The 20,564-nt window shown below is 43.7% G+C and overlaps 1 protein-coding gene across 3 annotated transcripts; it reads right to left on the bottom strand.

The window, feature by feature from the left end:
* Positions 1-7,467: 7,467 nt before the first annotated feature.
* EEF1AKMT1 (EEF1A lysine methyltransferase 1) lies at positions 7,468-20,300 on the bottom strand. 3 transcript variants are annotated; one of them, XM_077809267.1, is made up of 6 exons: positions 20,181-20,300; positions 15,864-15,946; positions 15,349-15,504; positions 14,078-14,160; positions 10,118-10,398; positions 7,468-7,638 (listed from the first exon to the last, which is right to left on the bottom strand). In XM_077809267.1, exons 3-6 carry the CDS (start codon positions 15,499-15,501, stop codon positions 7,484-7,486), a joined length of 672 nt encoding a protein of 223 aa, XP_077665393.1. In that variant the 5' UTR covers positions 15,502-15,504; positions 15,864-15,946; positions 20,181-20,300; the 3' UTR covers positions 7,468-7,483. The 3 variants fall into 3 exon arrangements, with proteins under 3 accessions (XP_077665393.1, XP_077665383.1, XP_077665373.1); XM_077809257.1 differs by having other exon boundaries at positions 15,734-15,946; XM_077809247.1 differs by lacking the exon at positions 15,864-15,946 and having other exon boundaries at positions 20,181-20,293.
* Positions 20,301-20,564: the final 264 nt, after the last annotated feature.

The raw sequence follows: 20,564 nt of genomic DNA on the forward strand, positions 1-20,564 counted from the left end.
AGAAAGCCTACAAGAGCTGCATGACTTAACCCCCAGAGCGCAGGGCATGCCCCAGCCCGGGCTCACTGACTGACTAAACTAACTAACCAGCTAACTAACTACAGGTACTAACGCTGAACAAATGAACAGTTCTGGGGATGAGCTACAGCAAAGCTGGAGCAGAGCAGTTCCAATGCACCTTCACTGGCAGCAGGAAGGAACTGAGGGTGGGGAGGGGCGCGCACAGTTCCCCTTCTACCGCGCCAGGCATGCGCCACTCCAGGGGCTGCAGGGGCAGGGGCGCTACCCCCTACAGGTACTGCTAGGGGAAAAACTTCTGGCACCGGTGCACGTGGCGAGCACGCACACCTATTGTGGAATACACATGAGGAATCACCCAAAGAAGAACTTACAGTAGCGTACATCTTTCATTTCAACACGTTCACAGCTTCCTTTCAAGGTCTTGTTTGTTCAAGTTCAGCTTCCAGTTCTGGCTCATACACAGGCTGAAGGCAGAGTGGAGAGCGGTAGCTGCTGGCTGGGCACCCAGTTCTGAAGGTTGCGCCGCCGCCAGCAACAGTGCAGGAGTAAGGGTAGCAGCCGCTGCTCTCCAGCCGCCCAGCTCTGAAGGCAGAGCGGAGAGTGGTGGCAGCTGGCCGGGTGCCCAGCTCAGAAGGGAGAAAGAAAATGTGGTCACTGGTCACAGATAACAGGTGAAAACAACGAGGAGTCCTTGTGGCACGTTGGCGACTAACAAATTTATTTGGACATAAGCTTTCATGGGCTAAAACCCACGTTGTCAGATGCATGGAGTGAAAAATACAGTAAGGAGAATATATATTATAGCACATGAAAAGATGGGAGTTGCCTTACCAAGTGGGGGGTCAGTGCTAACGAGCCGATTCAATTAAAGTGGAAGTGGCCTATTCTCAACAGTTGACAAAGAGGAGTAAATACCAAGGGAGGGAAAATTACTTTTGTAGTGCTAACAAGGCCAATGCAATCAGGGTGGCCCTTTTCCACAGTTGACAAGAAGGTGTGAGTACCAGCAGAGGGAAAATCATTTTTTGTAATGACCCATCCACTCCCTGTCTTTATTCAGGCCTAATTTGATCGTGTCCAGTTTGCAAATTAATTCCAGTTCTGCAGTTTCTCATTGGAGTCTGTTTTTGAAGTTGTTTTGTTGAAGAATTACCACTTTTAAGTCTGTTATTGAGTGTCCGGGGAGATTGAAGTGTTCTCCAACTGATTTGTGAATGTTACAATTCTTGATGTCTGATTTGTGTCCATTTATTCTTTTGCATAGAGACTGTCCGGTTTGGCCAATGTACATGGCAGAGGGGCATTGCTGGCACATGGCATATATCACATTGGTAGATGTGCAGGTGAATGAGTCCCTGAGGGTGTGGCTGATGTGGTTAGGTCCTATAATGGTATCTCTTGAATAGATATGTGGACAGAGTTGGCAACGGGGTTTGTTGCAGGGATTGGTTGCTGGGTTAGTGTTTTTGTTGTGTGATGTGTAGTTGCTGGTGAGTATTTGCTTCAGGTTGGGGGACTGTCTGTAGGCAAGGACTGGCCTGTCTCCCAAGGTCTGTGAGAGTGAGGCATCATCCTTTAAGGCAACTCTCATCTTTTCATGTGCTATAGTATATATTCTGCTTGCTGTATTTTTCACTCCATGCATCTGAGGAAGTGGGTTTTAGCCCACGAAAGCTTATACACAAATAAATTTGTTAGTCTCTAAGGTGCCACAAGGACTCCTTGTTGTTTTTGCTGATACAGACTAACACGGCTACCACTTTGAAAGATAACAGGTGGTCACTCTTCAGTTTCTTCACAGTTAAATTATAGGGGAACAGTTCCATGGCATCTGCAAATAGTCTCTTGTGAGAGATGGTCTCTCCTCAGAGGTTGTCACTAAGGCAGATTTTACTGTAGGTATTAAACACCTCAGCCTTCTTGACATCATCAGTTATTAGCTCTCCTTCCCCACTAAATAGAGGGCCTACGGTTTAGTTCATCTTTCTCTTCCTCCTAATATATTTAAAGAACCTCTTCTTACTGCCTTTTATGTCCCTTGCTAGATGAGACTCATTTTGTAAGAACATAAGAACGGCCATACTGAGTCAGACCAAAGGTCCATCTAGCCCAGTACCCTGTCTTCCAACAGTGGCCAATGCAAGGTGCCCCAAAGTGAATGAACAGAACAGGTAATCATGAAGTGATCCATCTCGTTGCTCATTCCCAGCTTTTGGCAAACAGAGGCTAAGGACGCCATCCCTTCCCATCCCGGTTAACAGCCATAGATGGACCTATCTCCATGAACTTATCTAGTTCTTTTCTTAATCCTTTTTTGTGCCTTAGCCTTTCTGATTTTTTTCCCTACCTGCTTATGCCACGCCATGTGACAGATTGACAATTTCCTACAATATCCTGAATTAACTTCACTGAATTAAATTAAACCTTATTGAATTCCGGTTAATACATTTGGGGTACACTGTATTAAAAATGCAATTGCGTGTATGTATTGTGGAATTGTATGCATTTCATGGAAAGGGTAAATAGGAGAACAGCAGTGAGTGCTTAAGCAATTTCACTCAGCTTGTAACATCTCCAGAGAAGCCCCCACACCTGGAGAGGTTCACATATACTAGTTCAAACTGGATTCTCTGAGGGGACCAACAGCCATAAAAGGGTTTTAGGATAAATAGCTTAGTTTTAAACTGGCTCATGGCCTTCTTCCTGATCTATCAAAGGGACAGGACAGCTGATCTATGGAGGGCCCCAATCCTTAGGATAAGAGTGGAAGGACTGGGCCTACTGAGATCCCATAAGACTGGGTGCATGTTCTGAGATGAAGCTGTGAGGAACTTGTAACCACAAGGAATCCCCTTGGGTGGAGGGTTGAAGGGCTGCTTGTACCAGGACCCATGTTAGGGTGAACTCTGTTAAATTTATTAGCATGCATGTAGGTTCTTTTGTTTTTAATATCTTTTCTGTTATGATTTTTACCTTGAGAATAAAGTAGGCTTTCATAGGAACTGCAGTGTGATACCTTGTAACTGTAGCAATCACATTTGTTAACTATCTCTGAAGAGAAAGCAACCAGGTGTCCTTGGGCAGCCTGTCTGTGCTGAGAATACCACAATAAAGGCAGGGAACCATGCAGCCTGGAAACACCCTAGTGAGAAGGAAGAGAAGTGCAGGTTTCCATCCACAAAGGCAATGGCTGGGGAGCTGGAAGCCTGAGAGCAGGTGACCTTGCTGCATCATTGAGGGGAAATAATGGTGCAGTTGGCCTGAACTGTGACACCTCTCTTTAGCAATTCATCCATTTACCATTTTTGTAGGACTCCTTTTGATTTTCAGGTAAGAGCGAGCTCATGATGGAGCCATATTGGTCGCTTACTATTCTTCCTCTCTTTCCTGATCATCAGAATAGTTGGCAATTGTGCATTTAATAGTTACCTTGAGAAACTGCCAGCTCTCTTACGCTCCTTTATCTCTCAGATTTTCTTCCCTGCCAGAGCTCTGAGTTTGTTAAAGTTTGCTTTTTTTAAAGTCCATTCTCCTTAATCTGCTGCTCTCATTCCTTTCTTTTCCTTAGAACCATGAAACCTATATTTTCATGATCACATTCACCCAAATTGCCTTCCATCTGCAGATATGCAACCAATGCCACCCTGTTTGTCAGACTCAAAATAGCTGCCTTCCTGGTTACTTCCTCCTCCTTCTGAAACAAGAAGTTTTCCCAAATATATTGCAAGAACTTAGTGAACATCCTGTGTTTTGCTGTGTTACCACTGTAACATAAGAATAGCCAAAGACTAAGATTTGGTGTATACATACTATATCTTTTTACAAGAGCGTTAATGCTGATAGAGCTCAAAGTGGCAATTTATTACAGTATTAGTTTACACTTGTACCATTGTTGTAAAAATATCCAATTTAGATACCCTAGAGCTATCATTTGATATAGGAAGAACTACTGTACCTACAAAGGAAAAAGTGTTACAATAATATTATTCAGAGAACGTAGCTGGGCTCAGTAATGTCCCTCTGTCACAAAGAGGGTAGATAGCTGCTTTGATGGTTAGCACGGGAGCTCAGTTCAAACTTAACATCATGCAGCACTCTTCTTCAGTATGTGCCTTTTAGTTTCTACCTGGCATCTATCAAATGCTCACATATTGCAAAAATACATGAAGTGTGTGAATGAGGCCAGGGTCCTGTGAAAAAAGGAAGTATGTGATAATGTAATTGAAGACTATCATATGCATACACATATGTACAAGTGGGCTGAATTAAGTTTGACCAGGCAACTTTAATTCTGACATTTTCTAACTTTTGAGTGCTTGATTATGCATTTCTTTTAATGTAATCCCTGTAGATAATGTCTGTGCAGGAAGATATGTACACATATAGCTTTATAAAACTGTTAAGTGCTTTGGGATTTTTGGGAGAAAGCTACTACATAAGCATAGCCAAAGAGCTAGATAAAATTGTCTTTTCAAGTTTCTCAGATTACCAAAAATGCCTGGTATTCTAAAGAGGAAATGTTTTTAATGAATATCCGTTTTAACTTTTGGAAATAAAGCCAAACTCCACAAATATAAAACATTACATCGGTCTATTTCATGGTATAAGTTTATCAATAGGTTCCATTATGCCTCAGTAACTTCATAAGTTCCAACTACCTCTAAAAGATCTCTGAGGTGCACGTGTTTGTGGAATAAGCAGCAATAATTTTAAACATGGGACTTTTGAAATAAAGCAGCAAGTTCTTGAACCTACACACCTGACCCACCCTATAAATGGTCTTCACCTTGATTTTAAAAATCATAGTGCCAGCATTTTGGCAGACCCCTTTACCCAGATTAGCTGCTGTGCATGATTTAATACCCCAGAGCGCACTGTGAGCATTGGTGCAGTGCATAGATAACTTATGTCCAGGTATTACACGAACTCAAACTGAAAACATATGAACACAGTATGAAGCAGTAAAGTGAATAGTGGCTGGTTCCGTAGTAAACAAAAATGCTATTCCCTCATTTGTGTCGAATGTTTAATGAAGGTCAAGCTCCCCCTAATGGGGAAATAAGTATTTTGTTTTTTTTCCACTAAAATGTCAGGTTTACAGTATCCCTCTAACAGTAATATGCCTGGCTTCAGAACCTAAAATGGGTTCTTTAAACAAATCTAATACAGAACATCCCAAATGTATGCACTTCATTTCTGCAGAGAGCTGTTTTACTAGTTAATAAAACTTTTTTTTTTTCAGAATAGCAGATGTTCATCATAGAGTAGCTTATAAAGTGGGAAGCAATAATGAAAATATATACATCTTGTAATAAAAGAAAGTGTGAATTTGTTTTAACTATTCAGAAAAATTGAAAAATAACTACACATTTTAAAACTGTGAATCAATCGATAACAGGCACGTGTTGTGTTGAAATGAAATGGTTTCCTTAAAAAGTAACAGCTGCAAATTCCAAATTAATCCCTTTTCACTTGTGCCTGTTACTGGTTAATTAAAGTGTAGGTGTAAAGTAATTGATAAATCTTATCTAGTTCTGCTTCTGAAGAGGCCTCTCAAGTATTCTTTTAACAATATAGCAATGACATACATCACTATTTCCCCTCCACTCAAATAGTTATTGCTTGTGAAAGGTGCCAGGTTGAAAACCAGGGGGACCAAACACGACAAGTACAGGGCAGACGGAGGGACCATATCTAGGGGTAAAAAAAAAATGAATCAGTCTTTGTGCTTAATAATTCGGGTGGCTGCTGAGACTAATTAGGGCAAATTGTGATGGTGATTTCCTGTGAGAGAGACCCCTGTGCACCAGAAACTGGACTGCATCCACAAACTCATTCTATCAAGGCCATTGAACAGCCATGAGGCACGAACAGAATTTTCTAAGAAGGGGGCCCAGGCTACCTGCCAAGAAGCAGAGCTCGCTTTACAGGCACTAGGTTCCCAATTTCTTCATCACTTTATGCATGCATTGCATTCTGAGAGGCAGGGCTAAATTAACCATCACTGGCCCTAGGCAAACACACACTTCTGGGTCCCTACCTTCTAATGTGAATTACAAACAGCTGATAAATGGAGAGAAGGGGAAAAAATACACTTCTGTGCTGCTTTCTCCCATACATATTACTGCAGTAAATTCCTATCCCAGCCTGTTCACTTACTGCTGTTTAAGAAGGAAGTGGTTTCTTTACCCAGTGCCTTCCTCTGCCATTCCCAACAGAGCCAAGGAGAAAGTGAATCTCAGCTGTGTGCAAGGCCTGTCTCTGCCCACACCTCCACTGGTGCAGATTTGCGTCTAAACTGAAAGAATTTCACTCACTTGAGTGGTGCCATGGCCTGGCACATGGGGTCGTAACCCCACTGAAATGTAGCCTGGCCAGCCCTCATTATGACAGAGGGGCAGTTGAGTCAAATTTGAGTGACATTGTGAAGGTGACTGTGTGTGCCAGGGTGCATGACCACTTACTCAAGTGAGTGAAATTCCTTCAGTTTGCGTGCAAATCTGTGTGGTTAAACAAAACACAAAACCAAAACATTTTGGGACACACTCTCCCCTCCAATAAATCTGGAGTGTGCCTGGTTTGCCAATGTGTTCATCCAGCCCTGTGTGCATGGGCATGCATGAAGTTCCCCGTCACATTGTTGTGCACGCCCTCACTGAGCTGCCATCTCTCCTTCTGAAGTGAGCCTGGAAGCAACAGTGGAGGAGGAGGAAGCATGAAGAGATGGTGGCCTGGGGTTCTGGGAAGCAGGGAGCCAGGTCCAGGAAACCCCCATCCTGGACAGACCAGGATCTTTCCCTTCCCACACAAAGAGACCAGGATTGGCTTGGACCCCGCCCCACCCTCCCACCAGAGAAACTGGGACTGTGAATTTGTAGTAGCATTGATCTGTGGCCGTGGGCGGGGTGGGGCAGCTGGACCAGGACACCTGAACACCCCTCCCACCTTTGTTGCACCCATGGAACAGCCCTCATATCAGAAAGGCTACCAATCAAGTCTAACTGGTGACTTAGAATAGAAAAGCTCCCATTAACAAGTCATCTGAACCAACCAATCCCTGTTCATCTACTAAGGCCAGGTCTCCACTACAGATTTATATTGGTATAAGTACGTTGCTCAGGGGTGTGAAAAATTCCAAATCCCTGAGTGACGTAGTTATACCAACCCTGAAGGCTACGCTGATGGGAGAAGCTCTCCTGTCGGCATCGGGGCACATTCATTGGTGCAGCTGTGCCCGTGTAGCACTCGCTGTATGTGAAGACAAGCCCTAAGTAGGGTACCAAAAGAAATAAGTTTCAAATGTTTGCAGACTTAACAGATTACAGAGTCGGTCACATTTCAACGTCTAAAGCTAGCCCAGAAACCATCACCTGAAGCAGCACCTTTAATAAAGCAATGAGGATCGCAGACATCACTGAAAGAAGGAATAAATGGACTTGATTGATATACTGTTTCGCTTAGTTTATGTACACTCTGAACAGCTAGAATCACGGTCTAGTCCAGAATCATAATTCACATAACATCGAAATTCGTTGGCTAAGTTTCGTGTATGTTTTGGAGTAAAATTGCACATCTTCACACCAAGATGCTTCGCTGCCTGCTCCTCCATGACTGCACCTGAAGCAGAAAAAAATTTGGATTTGTTGACAAAGAAAGGTAACACTGCATTCTATGCTTTTTTCTTTAAATTGCTCCTCCGGCATCCCCCTATTTTTACTTCCCTTCCACAATCCTCTCTAAAGCTCTGTGGCATCAAGCACTCTTGGGCCAGAGAGAGGGTTGGAGCCCCAAGGGAGGGAGAAGGAAGGAGAGAAAGGAGGGAAAACGTCTGAGAATGGTCTTAGGTGCTTTCTCCACTATCCCCTTTGCCTGGTGCTGATTGTTCTCCCTTGAACATGCTCGACTCTAGATCAAGAGCCAAATGAGACACAGATTCGAATTCCACACACTGCTGCCATTTGATGAGTGAGTACGCTCCAGATTTAAAGCTACCCAGTCATATTTAAAGCTACCCAGTTCAAAACCAGAGCTGCTCTAGGGAAGTAACACAGCTGGTGCACTAGAGCAGAGGCTCCCAAACTTTACTGATTCAAGTACCAACTTCTTAAAAAAAAAAACCGGTGAAATGAATGGATCGAACATCAAGCTCACACACGACACACGTACCACGGTTTGGGAACCTCTGCATTAGAGCATTATTGCAGCATGAGCAAAGCAAGCCTTAACAGCGTTTGAAACACGGGGCTCCACAGCGAGAAGAGGCCTTAACAGGTACCATTACTATGCTGTAGGTTCTTTAACTGTTCACATATTTCCTCTAACATTTTAACTGTCCCATGCACTTTCACTGCCCAAAGGCTGAAGTTTTTAACAGTGGCAGAATCCTTAGATGTGACCTTTAACAATAAACGTGTCTATCGATACATTTGTGTTCAAAGTGAAACTCTAAAGCTTTCATTCCTTTAGAATGCTAAAAACTTCCCTTTACCATGATCAGATCTCGAGGCCATTACAATCTAGTCACCGCTCACTCTGTCATTTTAGCTTAGCTTGGGCTCCACGCGGAAGAGCTATGTGGCAACTTAAACCTCGGCCAGCAGCTGCAGAATTTAAGAACTTGCAAATTCCTAAAGGCAGCAGCATTTTTCATTTATTTTCAGCGAGTTCAGATAAATTTAAAACTATTTGTTTAAAAAAAAATCACCTTTGTAAGTGGCATTCATGTTACTGTAACTAAATTTAAACAATCCCCTTAATTACAAAGAGTGTGTTCCGGTCAGAGAATTCCTATTTGATTGGAAAAACACTATTCTTCTCTTAGATGATCTCAAAGAACTTTACAAACAAATAAGCTCATAATACCCCTGTGAAGTAGGTATTCTTTTTTAACAGTTAGCTAACCTGAGGCACACAGGTCGAGTGTGTGCTCAACTTCACACAGCAAGTCAGTGGCACAAGTGGGAAGAAAACTCAAGAGTCCCGAGTTTCAGTTTCTTGCTCTGAGCCAGGGGTTCTAAAACTTCATTGCACTGTGACCCTCTTCTGACAACAAAAATTATTAAATGACCCTATGAGGTGAGACCGAAGCCTGAGCCTGCCGTCCTGGGTGAAGGGGCCAAAGTCAAAGCCCAAGCCCCACTGCCCTGGGTGGGTGCGGGTGGGGGAACGGCAAAGCCAAAGCCTAAGGGCTTCAGCCCCACGCAGGGGGCCTGTAACCTGAGCCCCACCACCCAGGGCTGAAGTCCTCAGGCTTCGTCCCCGAGCAGTGGGGCTCAGGCTTCGTCCCTGAGCAGTGGGGCTCAGGCTTCGTCCCCAGACAGCAACAAGTCTAAGCCGCTCTGGCGACCCCATTAAAATGGGGTCCTGACCCACAGTTTGAAAACTGCTGCTCTAAGCACTAGACAAATCGCTCTCTATAAACAGAACAGACTCTCAGTGGTGTTCAGCTCCAGAAATATATAGGGATTCCCAGGCATTGAATACATATTCCCCATGTGTATTAGGGGCATTAGGCATACACAGGCTATAAGACCGTACAGCTCAGTGGTCAGGATTTCCTAAAAAACAACACATTTTGTCTTAATTAGGATACAACTAGAGCTGTACTAAGAAAGGTAATTCCGTTTCATGGAGGAGCACAAGTGTATCGGTAGACCCATTTATTGCTAAAGGTAATTAGAAGGATTCTGCCACTGTTAAAAATCTCAGTCCTTGGGGCAGTTAAAATGTTAGGGAACATACGTGAACAGTTAAAGAACCGACCGCATAGTAACAATACCTGTTAGTTCTGAATCAGAACTAAACCCAGAATTTTTGAAGTTCTCCATGAAAGGGAATGGAGCCCTGCTCCAGGCCAGTTTGCCTGGTGGGCTGCCCCAGGGCCATGGACCCTGAAGGCTCTGGAGTCCCTGACTCCAGGACAATCTGGCGGGCAGGAGCTGGGCAGTCAAGCTGGAAGAAAACCTGCCTGGCAAATAGGGTTCTGTTGGACCCCGGCTGGGTTCCATTGGAATGTCACCAAAATAGATAATAAAAATATTTAGAGTAAACACATTCAGTATATTTTCTCCTCTCTCAAAAGACACAGATGCTATACCTGTACAGAGCAGAATCTTTCCTTTTGTTAAGTATTTGACTGTCTCTGCTGTTTTTCTGAGACACTCCTCAGACAGATAGGGTGGATCCGCTAATACTATGTCAAAACTGTGTGGTATGAGATTTCCAGGTAAATTCAATGGATTGTTGTAATCATAGAAGATAAATTCCTCTCCATATACAGAAAATCTTTTGTCATATTCCAGTACACACACGGAAAAATCTTTGCCATCCTGTTCTTTCAGTTTCTGGTAAACACTTGGAGCACTAACACACGCTATCCTGAAAAGAGAAAGAAGTAATTCAGAACATTCTTTTTAGGGTAACAGACAAAGATATTAGAATTGGGCTCAGACCACAAGATTTAGATTTTTAACACCCGAAAGTCAGGTCTTTTTGCAAAATTAGATCTGGATTTTGACCTCTTTTCCAAGCCCCAAAAGTTCTGGGGTACTTGGATCCCAGGTTTTGATTTGGACCTCACTTTTAAATTATAACCTTTCTGCTTTTACTTGGATTTCTGCTTTTAATACATTCACTATAATTTCACATTGAACAAACCAAGCCTCAGTATAAAAGCCATAATGTTCCATTAATTTGAGCAGGGATCAAGGCCTGACTCTTTATATTAAAAATGACAGGATTTACATGCAGACAGTTATGAAGGTTAATAATGAACTACATCATGCTAATGATAATAGAGTACTAGCAGCAGAGATAATCAACAGTATGGCTGCTTGTAGCACCAAGCTGACCAACCTCAGAAAAGTCTATTAAACTATGTGGATTTCACCACGGTTGTGTTTAAAATCCCCAAGGACAAATAAAATGCTACAGCTCTTTTGACATAGTCAACAAGATGAAACATCAGGAATAAGTTAAAAACACTGGTCATGAATGGCATCAATTCTGATGTTTATCTCTGTTATCTGAAATAAGTATTAGAGAGACTATGTCATGGTTAAATAACCAAAAAATGAAAACACCTAAGATTTAACATTCTATTTTCCTCCCAATCTGTTTTCATAGAAAGAACCTTCTAAAATTAAATCTAGATAGCATTATAGATTTATGCCCAGTTTCTCATCTGAGTGATCCTCCTACACAGAGTGCCAACTTCATTACATGCAATCCAAATATAAGAATGTATGTTGCCTCATCCCTCTGCTTTGTTTATTCCCTTTGCTCTTTTGAGCAAACAGGGTATTGTAATTAACAAGGCTCCTGAGACTGAAAAATTCCAGACCAGCTCTAATTGCAAGAAAATGGTGATTCAGCAAGCTAACTCCACTCTAGAACAGTGTGGTAGTTAGAGCACTCACCTGAGATGTGGGAGACCCAGCTCAAGTCCCTGGTCTGAATCAGGCTAAACAGGGACTTGAACCAGGATCTCTCACATCCCAGGTGAGTGCCCTGACCACCAGGCTATTCCAAGGGGGAGGGAGTGGGGAGTGTCTGTATGTTTTTGTCAAAAGAATTTGAAAGGTCTTGGTTTCATCTTGATACAGAATGAGAAAAAATTTAAAATCTCAAAAATTTTCATAGGACGGGAAAACCATTTCCCGCCTAGCTCTAACTGCAATACTCTGCCAACACACAAGAACAAAGAAAGGCAGAGAAATATGCATGTGTATATCCGTGAACAAAACAAACCTGATAGCTCTGGTTTCTTCAAGGCCTACCTCTCTTGACATGTCCTTTAAAATGACAGTAGAACCTCGATTTTATAAAGACCAATCTTACGTGCAACAAACCATATTTCCCAACTGAGGCGGGGTGGGGTGTATGTGTGTGTGGGGGAAATCATATAATGAAAATTATGTTTATGAAGAACAAGTTAACATCCCTTCATACTTCAATGCCTTCAGTGCACTAGAAATCATTTTGCAGTGGTTTGAAGAACAAGAAGAATGTGATGCAGTGCACCATACTGCACCCTATCGACCATATCTACTGTAATTTTGAAATGTTCAATGTTATGAAATTTTTGATTTAATGAACACTTAAATCCCTAATTAGTTCATAAAATACAGGTGTTAGTGTAATTACAAACACATTCACATGAATTTGTTTACAACAGAACATTAACTGGTAGCAGCAACAAAGCAGATAATCTGTAAGAATAATATATTTAACTGTGACTATAAAAAATACACTTGCCATAATTTTTGGTTTTGAAATACCCAACCCAATCAATCAAGATACTGGATAATCAGTTACAGTGAAAAGAACATTGTATGGGATACTGTCTTCATACTACCTGTATTCGGTTTTGTATACCAAGTATTCTAATGAGTAGAACAATGGAATAAATAGTTCTGACACTCAAATAGTGGGAACTTCAGGTTTAGACTGCATAGTCTGGTAAAGGCAGTTCTAAAAATAACTTTTCTGTGTTTCTTTCTGAATCAGATTGGCAAGTTAATCAGCAAAGCTATCTTAAAACCAAAGGAATTGCAATGATAATTAAATGGAATTGGAAAGAAAAAATAAGTCATAAGATCTGTGTTCAGTTCACAAGAAACCATCATTAGGAACACACAGAAAGTCAGCACGAACATCTTACAGCTAGTTACCAATGTTTAACAATTTTTAAAAATTTAGGATTTAGAAGCAGATTTGTAACAACAAAGCTCAGAACTAGTATTTAGCTTAGTTTAAAAAAAAAAAAAGAGCTCTCAGCACCAGACAGCTAGCAAGCACATACACAGTCTCAAAACAAATTAATTGCAATAATTAATAGAGGTTTGATATATTATAAATATAGTAGGTATTTAGGCCCTGATTCAGCAATATGCTTAAATGTATGCTTTAGTACCTTGCTGCACTGGGGACTTAAGCTCTACCTATAGAGCAAAGCTTGTTTTATAGCAATATACAAACAGAATTGAAAATTTAATAATAAAGTTTAAAATAGTTTTTTTCAAAGAAGAATTTTTGTGAAAAAACAAGATTTCCTGTTATGTTATTTTTCCAGAATGGATAGAGGGGACAAGAAAAGGGGAAACTAAGTCACAATTTAAAAAAATAAAAACAAACAGAACCCCAAAACAAAACATAAAAAAGGACTCTAGTTGGTGGTTTTTATTGTGTGAAGAAAGGAATCCAGAGTGAATCTTCCAGTCCCTCTCCCTAAAAACATGCCGAAGGGCAGGTTTACACTAGGAGTGCTACATCAGTGCAGCTGCACCTCTGTAGCACGTCTGGTGAAGACGCTCTATGCTGAGGAGAGAGACCTCTCCTGTTGGCATAATTACTTCACCTCCGCGAGATGCGGAAGCTATATAGGCAGGAGAGCATCTTCTGCTGACATAGTGCCGGTGTGGACAGTGCTTAGGTTGCTGTAACTTGCGTTGCTCATGGAGGTATCTTTTTCACACCCCTACCCGACGCAAGTTAGATCGACTCAAGTGGTAGTGTAGACCTGTCCTAAGATCAGAAGTTTAAAATAATGGACATGCTGACTGGTGTGATGTTGTTAGTTATTAATAAAATGAAAGATAAGTATTTGTACAGCACCTCCACTCACGGACCACAAAGCACTTCACAAATATTAAGCTGCAAAACACTTCATGAGGTAGATATGGTAAGTGTGATCAACTAGGCTGGTTAATGAGTTGCTCAGTGTCACATAGAGAAACAGTCATAGCCAGGATTAAAATCAAGGCCTCCCAACTCCCAGTCCTGTGCTCTACCCACTAACTGACTGCTAATCATAGAACTGGAAGGCACCTCGAGAGGTCATCTAGTCCAGTCCCCTGCACTCATGGCAGGACTACATATTATCTAGACCATCCCCGACAGGTGTCTCTCTAAACTGGATTGCTATTTCTTACTACCAAAATTCTCATTTTTCTGTACTGCCTAGAGAAACAAGATGATTTAAAGTAAACTACCTAGAACATTTTAAATAAGAAGAAGCTCAAAATGTTTAATTTATAAAATAATTAATAAAACCTACCTGCCACCTCTTCCAGCTGCCAGAACAGCTTCATTAGCCAGGCATAATGCAGTTTCATCATCATACCAAAACTGGCTCAATTGCTGGGGAAAATCATGCACAAACAATTACTGACAGCATCGGTCCTTCTGACTGTGCAGTGTATGACACTTTTTGTTAACCAATATCAGCCCCATTCTAGGAAAACCAAAATCCACAACTTTTTTGTATCATAAATTGTAATCGTGCACCTCTGAACAAACTCTTACTAACTGAGCTGGAAAAGGGATTTCTCTACTGACAGTTTTATTTCCTCTATAAACTAGTATTTCAAGCCGATAAATAGTGCTACTTCACACTTATATGTTGCCAGAGTTTTATAAAAATCTATTACTATTTCAACAAAACCAAGCTATACCAGACTATTTAGATCATTCCTTTATTTAGTACCTTTGCCCTGTTACCAATGGTGAATCCAAATCCAAAGATATTGTTTACCTGCAGTGTGCAGATATTTTAACTCCCAGTCTTTAAGTAGTTTAAAATTGTGTTATTAAGAAGTCATTGATTTATTTTGAGGTTGGGAACAGTTTATACCAGCTCAGGATTGTGAGGGGCAAGGAGACAGCCAGCTTGGAGAGATGGGAAAAGTCAAGGAAGTGGTAGCAGTGAAGAAAAGGAAAGATGAGATAGCAGAGGGTAGGAAGGAGAAAGTCTGAGATGCTAGCAATCAGAAAAAAAAAAAAAGGTGTACGGGGGGAGAACAGGAAAATGAGAGCCAGAAAACCTCATGGCCAGAATCAGTCAGTCACAGGTCAGAAGGGGCAAGTCACCTGTCCAAATAAGGTAGGTAAAAAGCAGAGAGGCATGATGGGAGAAGAGAGGGAAGAGTGTGCTATTTCCACATTATTACAATGTCTCGATTGCATCTCTTTCACACACACGCCAAAGGAAAAATCTGTACCTCCTCCAGCCTCCCAGTCTGGAACTAAAATTTCCAGAGAGGGCAGCTATTTGTCTTGGCATCTTTTCTCCCTTCCTCCCATGTTAATTTCAATTAGTGCCAGATAGAACAAAACAAACAAAAACACCACATCCAGCTTCAATAACAAGTCAAGGAGCCTTTGACTTTTATAGTGTGGAAGCAGTACCACTAGATTCCCCCACTCTTGAAAATGCCCTCTTTCATTCCCCCTTCCTCTTCACTTCCCAAAAGAAGCCTTACATTTCTGCTCCTCTTAACTGGGCACTACAAGTAATTGAATTGCAGTCTCTGAAGTTTAGTTTCTTACCCAGTCCTCTTCTATTGAGCCAAAGGAATACTGTTTAAATCCTTGGGAGATCTTTATGCCCTCTCTCTGTCGCTGATCTATATAGAACTCCTGCAGGGCAGCCAGTGTATGGGATGAAAGCTGAGGGATGTCATCGTCATCATCATCACCCATTATCTAGATGTTAAGAAGAAGAAGAAGTGTTTAAACTCAGCTTTTCTCAATGATAACAGCATTTAATAAAGACCAGCTCATTTGAGATAAAACACCAAACAGTGACACACTTACTAACCAGAAAACTAAACGTCCTGAAGCCAGGAGCCAACAAAATAAAGCACATTCGCTCTTGCAGTGTAAGATGGAGGTTGGATTGAGTGGGTAATATTAAAATGTATCAAACACCTACCAGCCAGAGGCAGATATGAAATAGTCTGTCTCCAAGCAGAGTCCAGAGAGGAGTCCCAGAACCATTCCCTTTCTATGCAGCGGAGGGCTGACTGATTTTACTGGTGTGTTATTCTTCCAGGACCACTCACCGTTGTTTTCCTATCAGCCTCTAACTAATTAGGCCTTTTGTGTACTTTTCAAGTCCTGTAGAACTCTGCTCCTCCCTTTCCACCTAAAAAATGTGATGCAATTAGTGCTAAATAATTAGCAAAAACTAGAACATATTTCATATGGTCAGCTCACCAATATAAAAGTATGCTCTCCTTGTTGGAACGGGTTCGTGGTTATTAATCAGGAGGAAAATGATCAGTTGTCTACAGGAATAATAACTGACATGAAAGATCTGTATTACCAGGAGTGAAAGGAGGCGGGGAAAGCAGACTCCCATCTGTGTTTATCATTTTCATAATGAAAAATTCAGTCACTTAACATACCCCATAACATGGGATTTTTTTCAGTGTTAACATGCTAACTACAGAAAGCAGCCACCCCGTACAGAGATAACACTTACATGCTTCCTTTGGACAAAATGCAGCAAACTCGGTACCTTGATGGAGATGCTTAGAGTAATGATGTGAGAAAGCAAGAGATCCTGCTGTGTGCTGCAGAACCTGTCTTTCTCTTTTTAATATTGGGAAGCATAACTGGCCAAGTTGTAGTTATGTGTATAATGTTTGAATACACATGTTGCTTACAGAGCACCAAAGTACAGCAATATGTTTCTCTCGGGTTGTTTTGGTTTGATAGACATTAGTTAAGCATATTGATGCTTAATGCTTAATTAACCTGTGCCCCAGATAACTACACTTGACAGCCCTACAAAATATATAATTGCTTTATGATAATTAGCCATAAATATAGATGTTCTTAAACATAAAGACCTGCCCTTTTCTTTTCCCATCCTTAATTTTCAATATCCTAGTTACAACTCTATGTTCACCTCCCATAATTCTTTGCCCAGGCTTCTCTCTCTTTGCAACACTCTGATCAAAACATGCATTCTAAACTTGATTTGCTAAAATTGCGCATGCCATCTGACCACTTGCTAAGAGGAGGTTATGTTTAACATTAACCCACCACTGTGAGATGGTCAATTGAACAGTGCTCACTGGGAATGTTTAGTCTGTCACTCCACAGACTCAATGGAAGTGTTTGTCTCTATAAATCAGAGCCCTGACTGAACACACAGGCTCATGTAGTAGTTCATTTGGTTTTCAGACTGGTTTGGCAGAAAGGGGACATTTTTATTCTCAATTTGAATGTAGAAATAAGTTCAAAAAATGGGTTCCAAAAACTGCCTTTTTTATGTCCTCTCTTCTCCACCCCATTAAAAAAAAGAAAATTGGTTCAGTTTTACAGGGCCTAAAGGCTAAACCCTGTGCTTTAGAGTGTAAAGAATCCTGGCTCACTGCTTTTGCACAAGCAGAAAATTCTGCAGTCAAGCTACCCAACACAAATACGTCTTTTTAAGACTAATTTTGTTCTTAGTATTCTGTTAAATTGCCTAACATAAACACCTATAAAATTATTACTAATATAAACTGTAAGTCCAAAAAGCTACTATTGCTATTGGTTCTGAATTTGACCAATTCTATCTAGAGCAAATCACTCTGAAGCCCAGATCAGAGTCAAGATAAAAATCTACATCATTGTACATCATTGTAGATGAATGGTTTTTGGCCAGGGTTACCCGTACCCCGGGGGGTATACAAAGATCTTCCAGGGGGTACTCAACTCATTTAGATCAGTGTTTCTCAACATGGGGGGTTGCAACCCCCAGGGTGGATCACAGGATGGGTTCAGGAGATCACAAGTGCAGGGCCAGCATTAGGGAGGGGCAAGCAGGACAACTGCCCAGGGCCCCGTGCCACAGGGGGCCCTGCAAAACTATGTTACATGGTTCAGCCCTGCTGCTGGGGCTTGCTTGGGCTTCATATAAGGCTCACAAGTGAAAAACAGGCTAAAGTATCACACTGAAACGTAAGTACAATATTTATATTCCAATCAATTTATTTTATAATTATATGGTAAAAATCAGAAACTAAGCAATTTCTCAGTAATAGCGTGCTGTGACACTTTTGTATTTTTATGACTGATTTTGTAAACAAGTAGTTTTTAAATTAGGGTGAAATGTGGGGTACGCAAGACAAATCAGACTCCTGAAAGGGCTACAGTAGTCTGGAAAGGTTGAGAACTGCGGCCGTAAATAGCCTGATGCTGGTATAAGTTGCCAGTTCTTGGAGCGGCCAACAAGACCAAGTACTAGGCCTGTGTTTCTCCAGTAAGCTTGTCAACACCAGAGACAAAAACTGCATTTTCCATCTTTGTTGTTTTTTCCTCTGCTCTCTTGTATTTGTCTTGTTTTTTCTTCTACAGATTGGATTTTACCACCACCACCAGCAGCTCATCTCAACTAACAAGGGGGCTTTTCCTTCTACAGATGCTCTATAGCTAACAGAAAAGTGAACAAGGGGTGTTGTTAAAAAGAAAGCCTTATTTAAATACTTTACATTTCAAATGCTGAATTGTTTCTCCCCTCCATTTCCTGTACCTTTATGGAAAGCTTAAAGAGGATTTATAATGTGTTTGCCAATTGCCATGATATTAAACAGCCTGAGTCTGCATACCAAACCCTGAATCTTCTTTAACACTGAGTCTGATGCTGGACGATGACTGGGTCACGTTAACATTTTTTAGTCCCATATAATCCATCAAAAATAACACAACAGAACTCAACGCTCCGCCCCCAGCTCAACATATCCACCAAAACCACCCCTCCCCCCAACCTGACCCCAATGCTTCCCCCCCAAAACCACCCCTCCCCCCAACCTGACCCCAGTGCTTCCCCCCCCCAAAACCACCCCTCCCCCCAACCTGACCCCAATGCTTCCCCCCCAAAACCACCCCTCCCCCCAACCTGACCCCAGTGCTTCCCCCCCAAAACCACCCCTCCCCCCAACCTGACCCCAGTGCTTCCCCCCAAAACCATCTCCCCCAATGCTTCTGCCCAAAACCACCCCTCCCTCAACCTGACCCCAGTGCTTCCCCCCCAAAACCACCCCTCCCCCAACCTGACCCCAATGCTTCCCCCCAAAACCACCTCCCCCAATACTTCCCCCCCAAAACCACCCCTCCCCCAACCTGACCCCAATGCTTCCCCCCCAAACCACCTCCCCCAAAGCTTCTGCCCAAAACCACCCCTCCCCCCAACCTGACCCCAATGCTTCCCCCCAAAACCACCTCCCCCAATGCTTCCCCCCCAAAACCACCCCTCCCCCAACCTGACCCCAATGCTTCCCCCCCAAACCACCTCCCCCAATGCTTCCCCCCCAAAACCACCCCTCCCCCCAACCTGACCCCAATGCTTCCCCCCAAAACCACCCCTCCCCCCAACCTGACCCCAATGCTTCCCCCCAAAACCACCCCTCCCCGCAACCTGACCCCAATGCTTCCCCCCCAAAACCACCCCTCCCCCCAACCTGACCCCAATGCTTCCCCCCAAAACCACCCCTCCCCCAACCTGACCCCAATGCTTCCCCCCAAAACCACCTCCCCCAATGCTTCTGCCCAAAACCACCCCTCCCTCAACCTGACCCCAGTGCTTCCCCCCCAAAACCACCCCTCCCCCAACCTGACCCCAATGCTTCCCCCCAAAAACCACCCCTCCCCCAACCTGACCCCAATGCTTCCCCCCCAAACCACCCCTCCCCCCAACCTGACCCCAATGCTTCCCCCCAAAACCACCTCCCCCAATGCTTCTGCCCAAAACCACCCCTCCCCCAACCTAACCCCAATGCTCCCCCCCAAAAACCACCCCTCCCCCCCAACCTGACCCCAGTGCTTCCCCCCCAAAAACCACCCCTCCCCCCAATCTGACCCCAGTGCTTCCTCCCCAAAAACCACCCCTCCCCCCAACCTGACCCCAGTGCTTCCCCCCCAAAAAACCACCCCTCCCCCCAACCTGACCCCAGTGCTTCCCCCCCCAAAGACCACCCCTCCCCCCAACCTGACCCCAGTGCTTCCCCCCCCAATAAACCACCCCTCCCCCCAACCTGACCCCAGTGCTCCCCCCCAAAAAAACCACCCCTCCCCCCAACCTGACCCCAGTGCTTCCCCCCCCAAAGACCACCCCTCCCCCCAACCTGACCCCAGTGCTTCCCCCCCCAATAAACCACCCCTCCCCCCAACCTGACCCCAGTGCTCCCCCCCAAAAAAACCACCCCTCCCCCCAACCTGACCCCAGTGCTTCCCCCCCCCAAAACCACCCCAATGCTTTCTCCCCAAAACCACCCCTCCCCCCAACCCGACCCCAATGCTCCCAACTCCACCCCCACACTCCTATCCCTGGAGCCTTCATTCAATCAACCCCCAGCCCCAAGGCGAAGCGGCCTCATCACTTCACTCACCGCGGACACGGCTCGCTCCGGGCGCGGGCCCGACACCCCGACCCCGCTCTAGAGACTGAGAACTACGCGAGCGGACAGGCGCACTCCCGCTCTGCGTGCACGACCCTGTCCGCGGGGGCGCGCACGCGTTGCCGCCTGCGCCTGGTCCTGGTGATTGTGGCGTTCCATCGCCCGCGCTCCCTGGGCACGTCACAGTGGGCGGTGAGAGAACGGCGCTCCCCTCGCCCGAGCTCTGGGGTGTCCCGCGCGCTGCTTCGGTCACGTGCTCAGCCCAGGGCACTCTTAGCCCCGCGCGCTGCCTTTAGCCCCGGGGCGCGTGGCCGGCCGTGACCCCAATGCCCCCCCCGAAACCATCCCTCCCCCCAACCCGACCAATGCTCCCCA

Source organism: Eretmochelys imbricata, chromosome 1 (genome assembly GCF_965152235.1).
Source record: "Eretmochelys imbricata isolate rEreImb1 chromosome 1, rEreImb1.hap1, whole genome shotgun sequence".
Taxonomy (NCBI): Eukaryota; Metazoa; Chordata; order Testudines; family Cheloniidae; genus Eretmochelys; species Eretmochelys imbricata.

Excerpts from the sequence above, each read along its gene's own strand:
- EEF1AKMT1 (XM_077809267.1), bottom strand. The coding sequence starts at position 15,501 with ATGGGTGATGATGATGACGATGACATCCCTCAGCTTTCATCCCATACA. Across the intron at positions 14,161-15,348 it reads GCTCAATAGAAGAGGACTGG|CAATTGAGCCAGTTTTGGTA; the intron begins GTAAGAAACTAA and ends GATTTTCCCCAG. Across the intron at positions 7,639-10,117 it reads AAAGATTCTGCTCTGTACAG|GTGCAGTCATGGAGGAGCAG; the intron begins GTATAGCATCTG and ends TTTCTGCTTCAG.